Source organism: Populus euphratica, unplaced genomic scaffold (genome assembly GCF_000495115.2).
Source record: "Populus euphratica unplaced genomic scaffold, PopEup_1.0 scaffold1780.1, whole genome shotgun sequence".
Taxonomy (NCBI): domain Eukaryota; kingdom Viridiplantae; phylum Streptophyta; class Magnoliopsida; order Malpighiales; family Salicaceae; genus Populus; species Populus euphratica.
The window spans coordinates 4,033-23,175 of record NW_011501623.1 but is presented as its reverse complement, the minus strand read 5'-3'; the positions used below and the strand labels follow the sequence as shown (position 1 = coordinate 23,175).

The 19,143-nt window shown below is 33.4% G+C and overlaps 2 protein-coding genes across 3 annotated transcripts; both read right to left on the bottom strand.

Annotated features, from left to right (window-relative positions):
• Positions 1 to 4,788: 4,788 nt before the first annotated feature.
• LOC105118172 (alpha-L-arabinofuranosidase 1-like) lies at positions 4,789 to 14,982 on the bottom strand. Of its 2 annotated transcripts, none has more exons than XM_011016062.1 (4): positions 14,818 to 14,982; positions 14,524 to 14,708; positions 14,116 to 14,259; positions 4,789 to 5,058 (listed from the first exon to the last, which is right to left on the bottom strand). In XM_011016062.1, exons 2-4 carry the CDS (start codon positions 14,695 to 14,697, stop codon positions 4,987 to 4,989), a joined length of 390 nt encoding a protein of 129 aa, XP_011014364.1. In that variant the 5' UTR covers positions 14,698 to 14,708; positions 14,818 to 14,982; the 3' UTR covers positions 4,789 to 4,986. The 2 variants fall into 2 exon arrangements, with proteins under 2 accessions (XP_011014364.1, XP_011014365.1); XM_011016063.1 differs by lacking the exon at positions 4,789 to 5,058 and adding an exon at positions 13,887 to 13,996.
• Positions 7,425 to 13,244, bottom strand: LOC105118171 (uncharacterized). Its single transcript, XM_011016060.1, has 6 exons — positions 11,963 to 13,244; positions 11,727 to 11,872; positions 10,907 to 11,503; positions 9,330 to 9,460; positions 7,839 to 9,290; positions 7,425 to 7,532 (listed from the first exon to the last, which is right to left on the bottom strand). The coding sequence occupies exons 1-6, from the start codon at positions 13,062 to 13,064 to the stop codon at positions 7,508 to 7,510; spliced, it is 3,453 nt and encodes a 1,150-aa protein (XP_011014362.1). The 5' UTR covers positions 13,065 to 13,244; the 3' UTR covers positions 7,425 to 7,507.
• Positions 14,983 to 19,143: the final 4,161 nt, after the last annotated feature.

Genomic DNA, 19,143 nt, shown 5'->3' with positions numbered 1-19,143 from the left:
AAAACTGGTATTTTTGGTCAAAAAACCCGGTCCACCGAATTGATACTCGTATAAAAAAGTTTTTTTAATCTAAAATTAATTTTTAACAGGTGAAAAAACTTTTTATAATACTAATTTGAATTTTTAATTTTTATCTCAATAAATAATTATTATTATTATTATTATTCAGTATTATTATATATAATAAAACAAATAGTAATCGGTGGAAGTTTGAAAATTTTAACAATCCGTGAATTGTTAACAATTCATCCGTGAATTGTTGTCCGAATTCGTTGGCTATAAATAGCCAATGAATTTAACACAGAAGGAGGAGAAAAAATTAAAAATTCATTCGGAATCAAATTATGTGTATTACTATTTGGTTACTATTCATTTTTCTTATACTTTTTCTTCGTCCTGGTAAGATATTAAATTTTTTTTTTATAAATAAAACAATATCAAAAATATCTCAACCGTTAGATCTAATAGTGTTTAGATCTGAGCTTTTGATTTCATAGGATACAATAGGCTTTATCACACCAGATTAAAACTCAAATCAATCTCAGCCTTTCAAACAATCTGTCCTTCGATCCGGTTACGCCACGTCATCAGGTCTACCGACCACTCGCTATACCGCACCACACCCGATAGTCGCCCACTCCATCCTAACCGCCCGATCAACTTGAAGATCAAATGAATCACAGCCGCACGATCTGTTCATCCGAGATTGAACGGTTCACAGACTTCAGACGCACGAGCGCACCATACACGTGTCCACACCGTACCACAACCCAGAGCTTCTCTCTCCTCTCGCCGGCGATTCTCTCTCTCTCCGCCGATCTCCCATTTCCGGCCGTCTCAAGCCGTGAACCCGCCACAGAAACGTGCATCGCCTCTTCCTGAGCAAAACCCCGGCCGTTTTATACTTTTTCACCGGAGATTGTGGCCGGAAAAAGGCCGCGACCGTCATCGGCCAATCGACCTTCAAGTCGTCGATTCTCCCTCCTCAGAGATCAACGACCAGCGAGACCACACCACCAGATTCCTCGTCCTCAGATCTACCATAATCGACCATCTTGCCGCCGTGAACAGTAACCGCGCGTGAGCCACACGTGCCGCCAGTGGCATTTTCGTAAATTTTCGGTAAATCCGAGGGTATTTTAGTCTTTTGCCTATACAGGGGTACTCAGGTAATTTTTTATGATATTTTATGGTATTTTTTGATATTTTTATATATAAATACTTATAAATTTTTGCACATGAAAAAAACAAAAATAAACCAAAATAAATAACGACGCGGGTTTAACACCCATTTTATCATATCAATGTTTATGGGTCAAAAACCTAATTTTCAAGAATTGATATATCTATTTGTCAATGATATCAAAATAATTTTTATTTTATAAAATAAATATTATTTGTCGACACGTCTCTTTTATTTACAGAAAAAGGACCGATGTCAAAAAAATTAAATACCAAATATGAATGATGTCCATTATTATTTATTTTGGTAAATCAGACGTAACTCTCCTTTTTAGGGATAAACGTGGACATTTTAGACAAAGTCTCCTAATTTTAGGGACTGATGTCATTTTTAACGCGTCTTCTATTTTTAGGGATCAACGTTAACCATGTTAAAAAATTTACAAATAAGCTCAAAATATAATAGCATTTGAATCAAATAAGAAAAACACACAAGTAAAGGTAACCTTTCTTTGAAAGGATGTTTTAAGGGTGGTGTCTACCTTCCCTTAATCATAATTAACCCAGTACCCGAATCTCTGGACCAATGTCTAATTTTGGATTTCTAGTTCCCTCAAATTACTAGATGGCGACTCCAATAAAATCTTTATTTCCTCCAATCAAATAAAAAATAAATTATTCTTTTTTTGTTTAAAAAAACAAACAAACAAAGAAAGTGGAGCCGTCGCCCGACGTCGTGCAGCGACACCTTGATTTCCCATCCTAACTTGACCAAAGTCATCAGTAGTGTAGGATGTGTAAAAATCATGATGGGGTGTAACATGGTAAGAAGCTGTTGAATTTACAACCCAGGTGGTATCCTGACATGCAAGATTAACACAACCATCATCACAAACAATGACAACATCACCATCAAATACAATTGCAGCTGTACCATTCTTTTCATTCTTATCTTCTTTAACCTTTTATCTTTTTTATACTTTCTGCAATCTTTCTACATATGCCCAGGTTTGTCACAATAATAACACTTAAAACCCTTCCTTGACTGAGATCTTCCTCTTGACTTCCATTTTCCTTTTCTATTGTTGGATTCTTTATCTTACTTGTCGTTAGAGAACCTGCTTGGACTTCTCCCTCGACTTTCTGTAACAAGTACATGAGACTCAAAAGTGTTTGTGCTTTTCCTTCTCTTTATTGAGGATACAATCTTTCACTGTTTTTAAAGTGATCTTTCCATTCGGAGTAGAATTGCTAAGTGACACCATCAAAGTCTCCTAACTATTCGGCAATGAACTTAGTAGGATTAATGCTTGCATTTCATCGGCTAACTCCAGATTCATTAATGACAACTTATTCAAGAACCTTTGAAATACATTTATATGCACTGAAGCATCTTCACCGTCTCTATACTTTAAATTCACAAGGTCTCTAATTACAAAACCCTTGTTTTGTGCACTCTTCTTAGCAAATGTTTCTTCCAATATCTTCCAAACTGTATAGCAGTCATGTTCTAAAGAAATATGATTAATGGACTTAGAAGATACCCATTTTCTAACATTAGCAGTAGCCTTTCTATTTAGCCCATTCCATTTTGCATCATCCATATCATCAGACTTTATTCCTTTACATTCAATCGGCAAAGCCAAATCATTGCAATATAAGTGATCCTCCATCATTGTTTTCTATAGAAAATAATGTAAGGAAGTAAGCTTTATCATACCCGAATCTTCCTTTTCCATTTTAACTGCACAAGAAATTCAATCTACACAACCAATGTTTTGATACCATTTTGTTGGGAAAACTAAGAACAACCAGACACCAATTTACCCGGATCAATTCAGCAGAATATAATTCACAAGTCCCAATTCTTTCCCTCTTTGTGTAGTAAAATAGAATCAAACAATGATAAAATATAATGCAAATAATCACAAAATCAACACCAAGATTTTAATGTGAAAAACCCAATGCGGGAAAAACCATGAGACCGTAGTCCACCTAAAAACTTTCACTATCAACAAATAATGAGTTCACAATCATTCTTCCTCAAATTCAACTAAGGGATACAACATATATATTATCAAGAACAACTTATTCTCAAATTACAACAAGATTAAAGGAGAATTATTTGACAAAAACTGACAATACTGACAACATTAAAAGACAACATTCGGTTGAATCCCTTTACTTTTCATTCCAGAGAAGATATCTAAAGCCTCTTTGACTAGTCTATCCTTGCAAAGGCTATCAATAAGCGTACTGTATGTGACAACATTCGATTGGCAACCTGAGTTGTCCCTTTCATGAGTAATCCAACAGTAGAGTCTATTCTATATTATAACTATTAATATATACAAAACTTTTAATAAAGTAGAACTTTTGAATCAATACATTATGTTATTATATTGTGGGAAAAATATATTGTATATGTAAAAAACTTATTATTTTTTTAACTATCTTAGTTTGTGCAATTTTATAGATAATTTCTTTACTAAAATTAGATATTATTATAAACAAAAATTGAGTGAATTTTAGGGATGCATGCAGTAACAATGTTAGACCCGTGCCTAGATCTAACAACCATGTCAAACTCAAGATGACAATCATTCTAGGCTTAAGAGCCTTGAATCTGACAATTATGCCAGCAAAAATATCTTGGGTTCGGCAATCATATCAGGCCCAAGCTACTTGGGTTTCACACGGCTGCTAGACCCAAGTATTTTGGGTCTGACATTAAAAAAAAATGAATGGGTTTGATTTGGTTGCCAAGCTCAGGCACTTGAGTCAAAAATAAAATTAAAAAATATTTAAAAATAACAATGCAAAAACAAACCTAAATTTATATTTTGAAATTTTAAAAATCAATTAATTTGTTTTATTGAATTAGAGAAGAAGGGAATAAGTTATTATTAACGCTCTCAAGCTCATTTTTTGTTGTTTAAGTATAGTTATTGAACTCGGTCCGGCACAACGGGTTAACTCGAGACTTGAGTGACCCATCAAAACTCGGTAGAGATATATATTTTTTCAAATGTATTTTTCTCCTGCTAGAGTGCTAGAGATCCCTTTTTTTATATTTTTTTTTAGGTGGTTACTAACCCAAATCAAAATTGTGAGATTTGAAACTTATTAATATATAAATTCTATGTTTATAAGAAAAAGGATGTGTTTTTTCAATACAGAATAAAAAAAAAATTTAATTTAAATATTTCAACTTAATAACATAAGATAATATATTTTCAATGTAAGATAAAAAAAATTTTTGAAATAATCTTTTAGCTTATGTCCACAAATTATTTTTTAATTTTTTTCATATGAAATATTAAAACCTCAAATATATATATATATATATATATATATATATTAATTTTTCTAGGTTAACCTATACCAAAACCCAAAAAAATATTAGGTTTAAGTATCTTGGATCTGAAACCACTCCAGACTCAAACACCGCTTGGATTCGGGAACCACTCCATACTCAAATACCAAACCTAAGCCCAAGGTAATTAAAATATTTTTTATATTCTTAATATTTTTTATATTTTAAAAAAATATTAAACCATTGCGGAGCACAGATAAAAAAAACTAATATATATATATATATATATATATATTACTAGGTGAAATTTGCCTGTTAAATTAACATAAATAGCAGGCAAAAACACCACCCTCAAATAACATTATTTCGATTGTTTCGTATGTTTACACATCATGTATTAATTTATTTTTCTAATTTGATGATCACGAGAAAGAATCACTCTGTGGCGTCCTGATATTGTGTGATTCTGTTAACAAATCACATGAAGTTCAAGAATACGGAGAGAGTACAACATCCATGTCTTTGTCAGCATTCTCGATCATAGTTTGGGCTGGCACCACCTGCATTACGTGAAGAAGCCAAGACAGTTAGCAGACTTGCTACATAAACTGGAATTGAAAGGTTCTGAGGTTATTGAAAATTCAGATATGGATCTTGAAGACTAAATTAAAGTGAAAGATGAAATATTTCGTAATTTACAGCAGCAAAATAAACAAGCTTTATAGTAACTAACTAGATGCCATGTCGGCATGCTTTCGTGGGCTTGTGGCATATCAATATGTTATTATAAATTAAAAAAAAAACCATAAAAAAATTATACAGAGAAAGATTACTATAATCTATAATATTTTCAAAAAGAACTATAAAAATAATTTTAAAAAAATATTAAAAAAATGAAAGGAAAAAAAATTATATAGAGAAACATTGTAGCAATTTATAGTGTTTTGTGATAAAATATACAATTATAATTCTCAACCAGCTCAATATAAAAATAATAAAATTGACAAAGATAATTTAAAAAAATCATAACAAAAAAACCATATGAGGAATGACTATAGCAATTCATAGTGTTTTAAAGAAAAAAAATACAAAGTTAAATTCTCAACCAGTTTAACATGAAAAAAAATAAAAGCAATAAAGATAATTAAAAAAAATATAAAAAATAAAAGAAAAAAAGACTCACGTAGAGAAACACTACAATAATTCACAATATTTTATGAGGAAAACTATAGTTGTAATTTTTAAACAACTTAATGTTAAAAAAAAATCTACTCAGATAATTTTAAAAAAATCATTAAAAAACAGAAAAATCATGCAGAGAAATATTCTAATAATTCATAATGTTTTAAAGAAAAAAACTACAAAACTAAATTATTAACCATTTCAATATTAAAAAAAAAAATTTAAAAAAATAATTTTAGAAAAAAATATGTAGAGAAATATTATAGTAAAATAAAAATCATATGAGAAAATATTGTAGCAGTTGATAATATTTCAAAAAATAATTATAAAAATAAATTCAAAAATAAAATTGATAAATTTTTTTTAAAAAAACATAAAAATTAAAAAAAAATTACAAGAAAAACAAAAAAACAATAAAAAAACAAAACATGCGGGCCTCGCATTTTAGAATAAAAGCTAATTAATATAGAAAGCACGAGCACAGGTTTCAGATACGAGCCTTTAAGACTAAATCCAAAGACAGAGAGAGAACCCAAAATCCACACGTTGCAAGCGACAGAAGCAATTAATCAAAATGCTAAAATGATATGCATCACGTTCGATCTGCAGCAATTCAATTTGTTTGGACAAATAAAGCACAGTCCCATAATGTTTGATTCGGACAAGAGCTGATAAAAAATCATTAAATTCGATAATACGAGGCAGGGGATGCATATGAACCATGTGATTAAAGCAACACAAGGCATCTTCAATGTTCGTAAAAGAACATCCCTTTCGGTGCTTTGGCCTCCCACTTCTACTACTGGAAAATGTTTGAGAGGAGATGTTAAGAAATACTATCATAAAATTCACCGTCGATACAGCCCATATTAGCAAAAACTGCAAACATGAGACAAATCTAAAGCAGTGGGTACCTGGTGTTGCAATGAAGGCCAAAGTTGGAGATGAAAAGGGGGGAAGTGAAGAGAGCGAGGTGAGAGGATTGGAGAGAAGGAGGGGCATTTTCGTTTTGATTGAAAGGAAATCTGCAATCTTTTTGGCCTTGGGGGTTTCCTAGTTTACGTTGCCTGTGGCATTTCTGTGTGGTTCTTTTGGACAAGGAAAGTGAGCTCTGCCTTGGCTTGCTCTCACCCAGAGAAAAAGACTGGAAGGAAAACCTTCAAGCAAGTTTCGAAACGTTTTCAAACTGTTCTTTGTTTTTCTCTTTTCAATTTGGCTTAATTGTTAAAATTATCCGGGATTTTAGATCAAATTGTACTTTAATTATTATTATTTTAATTTCATTACCTAAACTGTTTTTGAAGAATTTTTTATTAATTTTAATCACAGGTAATAATTTAGAAACATAATAGGTATCCGGAAAAATACGTAATTTGAAGGGAATTGATGTATAATGCTATCTTTAAGCTGAGTTTTTTTATAGACCGAAATGACCTCAATTATCTTCCATAACATTCAGGTCACTGTACAGGTTACAGTTATAAAATCCGACTACTGGAGATTATAGTGCAGCCTATGTTCAAAATACTTTTAGGATTATATATAGTTTTTTAATAATATTTTTATTTAAAAATATATAAAAATATTTTTTAAAGATTTTTTCTATTTTTAATATAAAATATTAAAACCATCAAATAATACTAAAAAAAACATTAATTTCATGTTTTTTCAAACAAAACACTTTTAAAACACACTCAAACATTGTTCCATATCATTTTTTACATCAAGAGTTTTTTTTTTTTTTCCAAATCCATGACAAAATTAAGCAAATAACAAGTCTTCGTCACTTCTGGTTCTTATGTCCAGTATTCTTGTACAGCGTCCAATTCAGATGTGCTGTGCCTGGTTGACCCTGCAGCATAGAAAAATAATGTAACTTGTTACTTGCTATTTGTTTTCATTTGATAATTACTTTCCAGCCTAGTTTTAATATTCATGCACACTGCAGATTATTCACTCTGCAGACAAAATCTTGTTCTTGGAAATAAAAGAGAAGGCCAGTGTTTACTTCAGGAAAAACTTATTTCACAGCACTAGCAACTACCAGTGAGGATCCAAACATGGATCAATTGCTGAAGAAAAAAAAAGAAGATGAAATAATAGCAGAGATATAAAAGCATCACACTTAAATCGAGAAAAAAGAAAAAGGAAAACTCACTTGCAGTTAGGGCTGTCCAACCAATCCCTTCCACGTATCAAAGCCTCAGCCATCTCAGGACGAACACCGTCATGGACTGATGCCATCTTCATAACCTCTGATGACTTGGAAATGACAGTTGATACTGGAATTGATAAGAAATCACGAGCCATTTTCCCCAGTATTGGAAAATTTTGGGCATTGTCTTGCCACCAAGCTAATACGTTACCATGCTTATCCAAGTTCTCCGGAGGCTGTTCTAGATACTGAACAAGTTCATTCCATTGTGAGTGCACCGTATTGCGTTCATACTTACCCTTGCGCCACTCTTTGAATCTAATATAAGATGATGTACAACGACTCACGTCCGCCATGGCAGAAGAAGATGGTCCCCGACTGCGGAAGTCCTTTGCATATTTATTGTATTCACCTATAAGATTGTCAAGGAATTTCTGGTAGTAGCGCAAGTAAGCATCACTGCCGTATATCTGCCGGTAGCCATACTCCATAATGCCCAATTTATAGCTTGGGTCAAGAACTGCTGAGATTCCCAAAGCCAAGCTAGCTTCTCTCCAATACTCGTCAAATTTTCCCTTCATTCTATTTGCCATAGCGCGAACATATACATAATCGCTCTCTTTCCAGCCATGCAAATTCTTATAAACATCACGAACACTGAGAAAATAATCATCTCTGCTTGTCGGAAAATTGCATGTTGACTTGCAGAACTCTTTCAAGCACTCAAATACGGCTGTTGCTTTGTTCCATTCTCCCGCAGATGGATTCACTTTGAAATCATCATCCAATTGCTCTAGGTGATTAAAAGCTGTTATAAATTCCAATGAACTCTCCAGCATAAGAAAGGTAGTGTCCCATCTCGCGGGAACATCTAGAGGAGGCATTTCCCTGTCCTGCAAACTCCCATTATTAATTGCCTCCTGGAACCTCTGTCTGCTAAGTGAGCTTCCTTTGACGTACTCTATACATTCTCTTATCTTATAAAGCACACTCCTTATCTCAGAAAATCCATCTTGAACAAGGAGACTGAGAATGTGGGCATAACTAGGAACACAGAAAAGATGTTCATGGAGACGTGGGGCTTGATCAGAAACCTTACTTCTTAATTCTCCAATCATGTGATCATTTGGAGGTGTTATATCCAGGAAGATGAAGCGAACGTTCTTGTTGATGCTCCACTCTGCAAGCACACTTTTAAAGACTTCATGTACAGTCCCCATGTCATAGTTGTACCGTAAGTTCCTGAAAGCAAGAATCTTCTTCTTCAGCTGCCATCCATCGTCAATGAAGTGCACGGTGAAGCAACAGTAGGTCATCATTTTGTCATTAGATGACCACAATTCAAGTGTTAAACTCAAGAGACAAGAGAGCTTATCAAAAAAATTGATGAGTTTCTCCTTCTCTTGCCTGCAAATAGCAAGGACATCAGCTTCAACTACGTCTTTTGAATAAAGTTTAGACACTGGCTGAAAATTATTCACAAAAAACTCATATTGAACCATAGTCAAGGGGTATCCATGCTTAATCATCATTGTCGCAATGTTTAGACGACTTCTTTCTTGATCCGTATGCTTAACGAAGTTGTCCCACACAGGTGCAGGTATAGCAGATTGTTCTTGGACGTCCTGTCAAGAGATAGGGAAGTAGGATGTTGGCAACATGAAGGCCAATTCCAGTTAATAAAATTGGCAGATTGTGTCTTCTTGAATAGTTGAACATACAAGCAAAACGGAGGCGAAATGGATTTTATTATATGCGAATTATCAAATGTAATTTATCTACTGAACAATAACTATTCCACCCCTTGCGCAAGCTGCGGAAGGAAATCTGCCACATAGAAGGCTGTGATTGGACATATTATCGATGTCCATTCAAAACAGTGGTTCTTTTTTATCCCGTCTGCCAGAGTTTGGAAAAATGGTTTAATCTGTATTTTTTTTAAAAATTTAAAAATTATTTTTTATTAAAATTTAATATATTTTATATATTTTAAATCATTTTAATATATTATAGTAAAAATAATTTTTATAACATTAAAAAATTATTAATATTTATTTCATTATAAAAAATTATTTAAAAAATAACCGCTACCATATAATAGTTTTTGGGTTTAAATAACCTAATCACAACGAATCACAAGTTATTTTTATGTTTTTATGTGGTTTAATTTTTAATTTTAAAATTATTTTAAAATTTATTTTTTAAATGTAAAAAAGTTAATTTGAAGTTTTTGAATCTTAATTTTCTTAGATACCTCAGCCACCTAGAATATTTTTATAGCAAATGATATGTAGGATATATTTATTTGTTAAAAATAATTTTTTAAATATAAATAAGTTTTTGGTGTTTCATCATGTTATCATGTTATAAAAAAATAAGTTAAAAATATTTTTTGATATTTAGCTATATTTAAAAAAAATTAAAAAATAATTTGTTAATATTTTATTTTTTTTAAATTTATTAAAATAATAAGAAATAAATCTTATATATATAAAAATTAAATAAAATAAAAATTAAATTTGATAGATAAAAACTTTAATTAAAAAAATGATAAAAAAATAAATAACAATAATATAAAAAATCAAAGTTGATATAAAAATAAAATTATATCAAAATATAAAAAATAAAATTGAAAATAAAAGATTCAATATAAAATATATAAAAATTAAAAATTAAAAGATCAAATTTGATATAATAAATAAATAATATGGTATTTTAATTTTTTTTATAATTTTTAAATGATGTTGTTCATCAAAAATATTTTTTTAAGGACATATATGCTTGTTTGTTTGTTGAAAAGTAAATTTTTAAAATAAATTCTTGAAAAATAAATTATTTTTTAATATTTAATAATATTATAAAAAATAATTTTAATATTATGAAAAAAGATTGGAAAATAATTTAATAATATTTTATTTTTTAAAAGTTTATTAAAATAATAAAAAATAAATCTTAAAAATCAAAAAATTAAATGAAAATACTTTTTAAGATGATGAAATATGATAAATAAAAAATTTTAATTAAAAAAAACAAATAATAATCTTGTAAAACGAGAGAGTATAGAAGAGCACCTGTTCAAGAAGCTCGCGTGTTTCTTCTGCTTCAATGCTGGTTGCGTTCAATCTAGCCTCATTGATGTCTCTAACCCCAAGTTTCCACAACTTTAAACATTTCCTCTGCAATGTAAGCAACACCTTATTTATCAAAAGTTCTACTTCTGAAGTCTCTTTCATGAATCTAGGGAGAACAAATTCCAGTACGTAATCATCCTTGCAAGGGTGGTTACTAGTTAGCCTTATAGCAAAAGCAGCATGACAGATTCTGATATCCCAGATAATTCCGTAATCATCCCAAGGGAATTCAGCTGGATCAAGCACGGAAATGTCATGCTGGATATGAATATTAGATTGAAGTGCTTTTCCGGCGATACCTTGTCCTTCCTCCAGACGAAGGCGTGCATATTCATCCACAAATCCATCCATATTACAATCATTTACATAGCAAGCGCTATCATCAATACATAGAATACGCTTTCCCTTTGAATTTGTATTACCATCTTGGTAATAGGAAATCCGTGTCACTGCCAGTGGTAACTCGTGTAGATCACATATATATTCCAATATGTCATATAACTTAGCTGAAGCAGCTATTCGATTCATTGAAGAGCCCTGTGAGATCAACGACACCAGTAATGGCATCAAGATAAAAAAATATATATCACAAGCAGTGGATCAAACTCTGTTAGATTGATTTTTTTGCCATTTATCAAAGCAAGAATTATATTGTAAGTTTCTAATTCATGTCTAAGGAATTTGAAGTTGTTGCAATCTCCCCATGCCGTAAAGATAAAACTGGGGAATTTGTTAAATCTAAGAAAAGAAAGAACGATACCTGTGTGGACTTTCTATGTGCCATTATGGAAACTAGAGAATTATTTTCTTCATCATCCTCAGACTCAGAGGAGCTCGCCATCCCTTCTGAGTCATCAACTGTATCTTGCATCGTGCAAAGACCTGTCAACATGTTTTTCCAGTGGCCTAAAGTGAAAATGCACACAATGAATTTATTGATGGATAAATTAGTATAACAAGAGAAGAGAAAGGAAAGGATGGAATTGGATTATTCACCGCCACTGAATTGAGGAGGATCAGTGACCTTCCAAACTGAGGCTGCAGCTACCGGAAAACCGTGCCTGAGTAGCACGAAATGCCCTTCCTTCTCTTCGATTCCAAATTCTTCTACATAGTATGGAGGATAATCCTCTTTTAAACATTTTTGAAGATCTTCCTTAAACTCGTCTGCCTTTTGGGGAACTGGATAAAACCCAGCCCGAGATAGGCGATTTTGCCATTGAGCAAATGACTCAATCCGCTCGACCCGGTCAACGCCCTCACATGCCACCACATTCCCAATCTGTCGCCTGAAATACATCTCCCATAACACAGGGAATTTACACATTTTCTCCAGTGACTCAAAAACAGGGTAGCATTGGAATGATTGTTCGAGCCGCTCCGAAAGATCAGGGCTGTTAAGATTGGCTTCTTGCTCAACAATTACCATGATGTCCGCTCCCAAATCCTTCACTTTTGAAAGCACTTGCTCCATTGCCCCATCTTGTGCAAGCAGTTTGTGGAGTGTAAAATTCCAACTCACAACCACGATCTCATCCTTACTTTTCCTTCTGAGTTTGGAAAGACAATTGACAATATCATCCGGACTATTGCATGTCAATTGCCTCAATTCCACATTTCCGGCCGTAGGCCATACCCCGTTGCGACGGAGATGGTAAGCGTGTTTTGACAGTTTCGGTGCGATACTGGTTATTAGGACTGATTGTAGGCCACCATACTGCTCTTTGAGCTCTTTAATTAAAGAATTCCACAACCAAAAATAGAAGATGATGGAGAAGTCAATAATGTGGAGTCGTTTATTTCCCGAATTCAAGGCATGATCAGCAATGGCATATTTACTGGTGATTCCAGCAAACTTGCAGAAAGGTTCATAAATGCTTGCGGCTGGTAGCAAGGGAAAAGCACAAGGAGGACGAATTCTATAGGCTCGCCGGACAAGAGCCTCAGCAAAATATTCGGCAAATTTCCTCGTCCATATGCTCTCTTCTTTGGAAGCTAGAGATTGAATTTCTGCCAAAAGTGAATCTGCAACATCCAAGCGATCACCTTCAATCGCCTTAGCACACACCATCAACATGCACGACAGGGGAGAGGCCATCGAAGGAAACAAGATTTGATGAAGGGAATCGAAGCAAATGACTCTTTCACTCTTCGTTTCTTATAGTCAACCCCGTTTGCTTCCGGCATGCGTTCCTTCGTGGAACCTGCAGTTCACTTTGAAGATAGCGTCATTCCATTGGACCTCCATTCCATCAGATCTGTTCACTTTTTTAAAAAGGTCTGAATTAAAGTAGCTCTTAGTGGACATGCGTTGCAATCTTGGAAGGACATGTGAGGAAAAATCTTACAGAATCATGGTGTTGGAGGGACCCATTGATTGAATTGGTATATGCCCATCATTGTTAAGTAGATAACTTGAGAATCAATTTCTTTTTAATTTTTAAACACACTTAACTTCGCGATAACATATTGTTTACATTAGAAAAAACCATTGACATTGAATTAATGATATGTAAAAAATAAAATTAAAATCTCACAAATTAAACTCCACTCCTCACAGTTTTTCTCAAATTATTATTTGAATAATAACAACGATTTCAACACAAATTTAAAAAACTACTTTTAAAAATTTCTTGACAGAGAAATATTACATTCGAACAGAAAGTTCAAGTTTTCTTTTTTGCACTCCAATTTTCTTGAAAATTAAAACATTAATTAATTTTTAAACAGCCTCTTCCATCCACTGTCAACCTTAGAGGCTGCAGGCCCTCCTTTTCACCAGTGGTTAGATAACATCAAATATGGTTTCTCATGGATGAAAAATTCTTTAGCCATGACTTGACAGTCACACATGTTTGACATTGAACACTATATATTTTTCTAATTTGATGATCACGAGAAAGAATAACTCTGTGGCGTCCTGATATTGTGTGATTCGGTTAACAAATCACATGAAGTTCAAGAATATGGAGAGAGTACAACATCCATGTCTTTGTCAGCATTCCCGATCAGAGTTTGTGCTGGCACCACCTGCATTACGTGAAGAAGCCAAGACAGTTAGCAGATTTGCTACATAAACTGGAATTGAAAGGTTCTGAGGTCATTGAAAATTCATGAGGGTCATGAGTCATGACAACGATGTCAGAAACCTTTTTTGGATCCACGAAGAAATTCTCGTCCATCACATTAGAAGAAGTGAACACAGTTTTTGTTGATCCAGACAATCGTGAGCTGAGCCCCAATCCATCAATGGAAACTTTGAGATTCACTTTGCTGTTCCCAAAATTCACAATCTGAAAAATTCATTTTCCGGAAAGTAAGAACTTGGCTGAAAAAAATCAATTAGAAACTCTTACAACCCGATTTTACGAGTGTTTGTGTTTTGTCGTCAGCAAGCGGCAGCATGTCATGTTGGGAAGACCACAAAAGTTGACTCGATGGATTATGCCATATTTGTTAAATTGCAAAAACAGCATTGACCAAAAAAAAAAAAGGATAAAAACTTAAAATTGGTGTTTAGGCCATGATCCCTACAAACCATGCTGGTATTAGCATACCTTTATTTCCATGTAAGTTTGAATTTTGCCAAGTAATTGCAGATGCAAAAGGTGTAGAGGAATTTGTCTGTAGCTTAGCGTCAAGAAGAGTTGCTCCACTTGACTCTCTGAAGAATTTTTGCACCCAGTAGCTCGGAGTTCCATAGTGCTTTGATGACTTGAAGACAATTGCATCTGGATTCTACTTTCATAGAAAAGTTCCTTTCAGTGTCAGTACCCTGAAAAGAAAATGATATCCCTTTCCATGCATGCCTGAATTTGAATTAATTATTGAGGAATAGAATGAGATTGGAACTCCAATTATTGCAATTCACAGAAAAGTGGTGCATAGCTTGCCATCTATACAATACCACAGAAATGGGGAGATAAACGCCTCAAGAATTGGAATTTTCATGAGTGTGAAAACACAAAAAGAATACTTTGGCCATGGCATCAAACTTGAACCAGAATACCATGAATGATGATAGCATACATATGCATGTATTGAAAGTTATTTAATATGAAAATTCAAATACGTTTAATCACTTGGAGAAAAATTAAATTGCTTGCATTGCTTGACTCCGATCAACCACAAATTTATATAAACACTTGTACCTAATTGATCTCAAACATCTGATGCGAATTCTAGAATACTGGACACTAAGATCTAAAGTTCTTTTCCAGGTAACATGCCATTAATATATCGAAGCGCAAAGGACTCTTTCACTCTTCGTTTCTTACAGTCAAACGCCGTTTGCTTCCAGCATACGTTCCTTCGTGGAATTACCTGCAGTTCACTTTAAAGATAGTGTCATTCAATTGGACCTCCATTCCATTCAGATCTTTTGCAATCTTGGAAGGGCATGAGTGAAGATGTGGACGACGTGTGTTGAGATGGCTTGTCTGGTTCTTAGAAATCAAAGGACAAATCTCACAGGATCACGACGGTGGGACCTAACTCCTAAGCAATGGACCCGTTGATTGACTTGGGCCATGATGGGTGATTAATTTGAGTTTTTTTTTTTGTTTTTTTTCCACTTTATTTACAACTACTGCATTTTTTTTATTTGTGTTTTTGAATTAAGTGTGCTTATTAAACTCAAATTGAGTAAATAACCTGAGTATCAATTTTTTTTTAATTTTATAAAACACTTAATATTTTTTTAAAAATACATGCTCCTTTTTGTTAAAAAAAAATGTATTTTTTAAGCAAGAGCAAAATCATAATTTATAATTATTATTTTAATATTTCTGTATTTGTGATAATCTAATTAAAGAATATTAACTTTATTTTATTCAAATTAAAAATTACCATTAAACATTTATGTTATTAACTTAAAAAAATAATTATTTAGATTTATAATAAAAACTAAATCTATAGTAAACAATATATATATATATATATAATAAATTAACCTTTTACACTGTTAACAAATGCTTGAATATAAAGGAGAAAATTATATGGTTCATGTTTTTTTTCTTAAAGTAAAAAATAGAAAAAAAGAAGGAAAAAAACTAGTATTTAAAAACTGTGGAGTACCTCTTAGAAGTATTTTTCAAATTCAACACAAATTACAAAAATTAAAAAGCTATTCTTAAAAATTTCTAGATAGAGAAATATTACGTTCGAACAGAAAATTCAAGTTTTCTTTTTTGTACTTCAATTTTCTTGAAAATTAAAATATTAATTGATTTTTATACAGCCTCTTCCATTAACTGTAAATCTTAGAGCCAGGCCCTACTTTCACCATTGGTAGCATAACATCAAATTAGTAATTAACTGCCTTTCAAATTTATAATTCATCCTTATTAGTTTTTAAACTTTTAATTTATGTTGTTTTTATGTAACCAAAACAACAAAAATGAAATCCAAATAAAAATCAAAGCTTGGACATGGCAATTTTTATTTGCAGCGCGAATAACAGAATTATACGTTTTTTTCCCATGGTTGTATGCTCTTGATTGCAAGAAGCATGGGAGACTTGAATCGTAAAGAACCAAAGAAGATGTAAAGGATCAACAGTTAAATGATGGCTGTTCTTAGAACTTGACTTTATAAAGGCTTCCCTGTCCGGTGCAAGTATGATGGCTGTTCTTAACCAAACAGAAACGCAAGCATATATAGCTGAAGCAGCAGATTTTTAAGAGAGAAGGAGCAAAAGCAAGACACCAAACCACTAGGAAAAACACCAAAAGGCCAACATGGTCTGCCTCCTCCTGCAAAGCAATTGAGCAAGCACGCAAATAGAAACACTCGTATAGAAATATAAAACAGTAAACATGTCGCGAACTCCAGATGCTTTCAAGCCCTTTCTCCAAGGAAAAAGTCAGGAAAACTTGGTCGATATATTAAAAAAAGGGACTGCAACAATTCTATCAAAGCATTAGCCTAGAACAACCAGCAGCTGTGGTTTATTTCCAGACAGCAAACCATTGCAAAAAAGCATGGGCATATACGCTTGGAAATGGGGAGAAGTAACAAATAACTTGAGAATAAAAGGCTTACCTGTCGTGTGCAAACGTGATGCTTGCTCTTAACCAAACCGAAACGCAAGCATATCTAGCTGCAGCAGCAGGCTTTTAAGTGAGGAGGAGCAGAAGCAAGACACCAAATCAGTAGGAAAAACACCAGAAGCCCTTCATCGTCTGCCAGGCAGAATTGAAAAATAATAAAGAACAAAGACTGGGCACAAAAGCAGGAGGACAACCAAACCAGACAACGCAAATAAGAAAATCAGAGAACTGACTAAAAAAAGCCTTAGCTTGAAGAAGAATTGAAAATGCTGAACCCATAAAGTTTGAAGTCTGCATGCACATGCTAGATACAGGCACGACAGATATAAAAAAACAGACGATGATATCCTCCAACCAACAAAAGAGAAAAAAGTAACATGAAGTATAGATGAATAGGATCCAACAAAAGAAGCAAACAGACGACATCAAAAACTAAACAAATTAATATCCAACAGCAGCACAAATGAATCCCAATATCATCTGTTTTTCATTTCCACATGCTTGCTGACCTTTACACATCACAGTATAGCAAAAAAAGAAACTCAGTCTTCTCATTCTGACAAATTCTACAAGTCATTGACCGTGGCTCTCTCAAACCGACAGAACCATCTTCAATGACTAAATGAGCTGAATTATCAATTGAAAAAAAAAAAAAAAAACAGAGAATGGAACCACTCAAAGACCTAACATCTCCTTCAACTGAGGTTCTATCCCAAAGTAAATCTAAGTAAATGTAAACTCCATGCTTTAAAGCAAAATGTCAAATTCTGTGATGTACGGCATGTTTTTTCTAAATCAAAATGCTAAATTCTTAAGTCAATGTTTGGCCTTTTGTTGATCAGAGAAGTTTCCTCAAGCTCCACATCCATAAATATGCATTGTACTCTATAATTCAATTGAAGGGAAACCCGAAAAAAGGCTAGCAAAGTATTAACCCCATCGGCATGCATGCACAAGTGTAGAAATGCAGGTGGTGTGGCTGATAGATACGAAAATTCGTGTAAAAAAGGGAAGAAATTTATGCATAAGATCACACATGATCCCCTGCCTCAAACGTTGTTGTATGATTGTTGCTGGTTAAATCTCACCTTGGCCCTAAAATGCTAGGAACATGACAACACGACCACACTGAAGTTTTTTATTGGACAAAGCACAGCCAAAACAGTAGATGGTAACAAATGACAACAAAATAGAAGATGCTGACAAACAAAAAAAGAAACCAAGCGCAGAGAAAGCAGAGGCAGAGAAACTAAAAATCCAGCTTTCTTTTCTACCTTTTTCTACTTTTTTATAAAAAAAATATTTTGGAAGCGCTTATAAATTTTAAAATAAAGTTTATTAGTTAGACTTTCATGTTAGTATTTCTATTGTTAAGCTTGTTGGTGTGCTTAAATAGCATGCATTATTATTCTATGTATTTTGTTTTTTAATTAAGTCAAACTTTGTATCATGAGCAAAAATAATAAACCTTATTTTAAAATTAACAAGACCTATTACTTGTTTAATTTTAGAAAATATTGTTTTTTCACTACTATACATTGATATTTTTTATAAATGTCCGCAATGTAGTACGGGCAATCTAACAAAGAAAGCAACCAAAAACCAAGACAGCAGCTGCCCAACAACACCCAGCAATGAATTCACCAAGGGCAAAACCGGTATCACACTGCCACAATCCGCAGTCAAAATGTCTCAGCATCCACAGTAAAAGAGCAACATGTTTTATATTCTCGGGTAATATTATATTACAAGGGGAAATTTGCCTCTTAAATTAACATACATAGCAAGCAACAACACCAGCCACAAGCATAGTTTGAAAACCCGGCCCGGCCCGGCGGGTTGCCCCGGGACCCGGCCGACCCGGGGCTGAAACCGGGCCGGGTTGATGAAAAAATAAGGTAAGTCATGACCCGATGTGACCCGGCCAACCCGGCAAAGCCCGGTCAAAACCAGGTGGTAACCCGTTGACTTTTATTTATTTTTTTATTAAAACGACGTCGTTTTGAATTTTTTTTTAAATAGAAATTGACTCGGCCGACCCGTTCGACCCGGTCAAAACCCGGAACCCGGGCCTTGGACCGGGTCAGCCACCGGGCCGGGTTTAAAAACTATGGCCACAAGTAATAT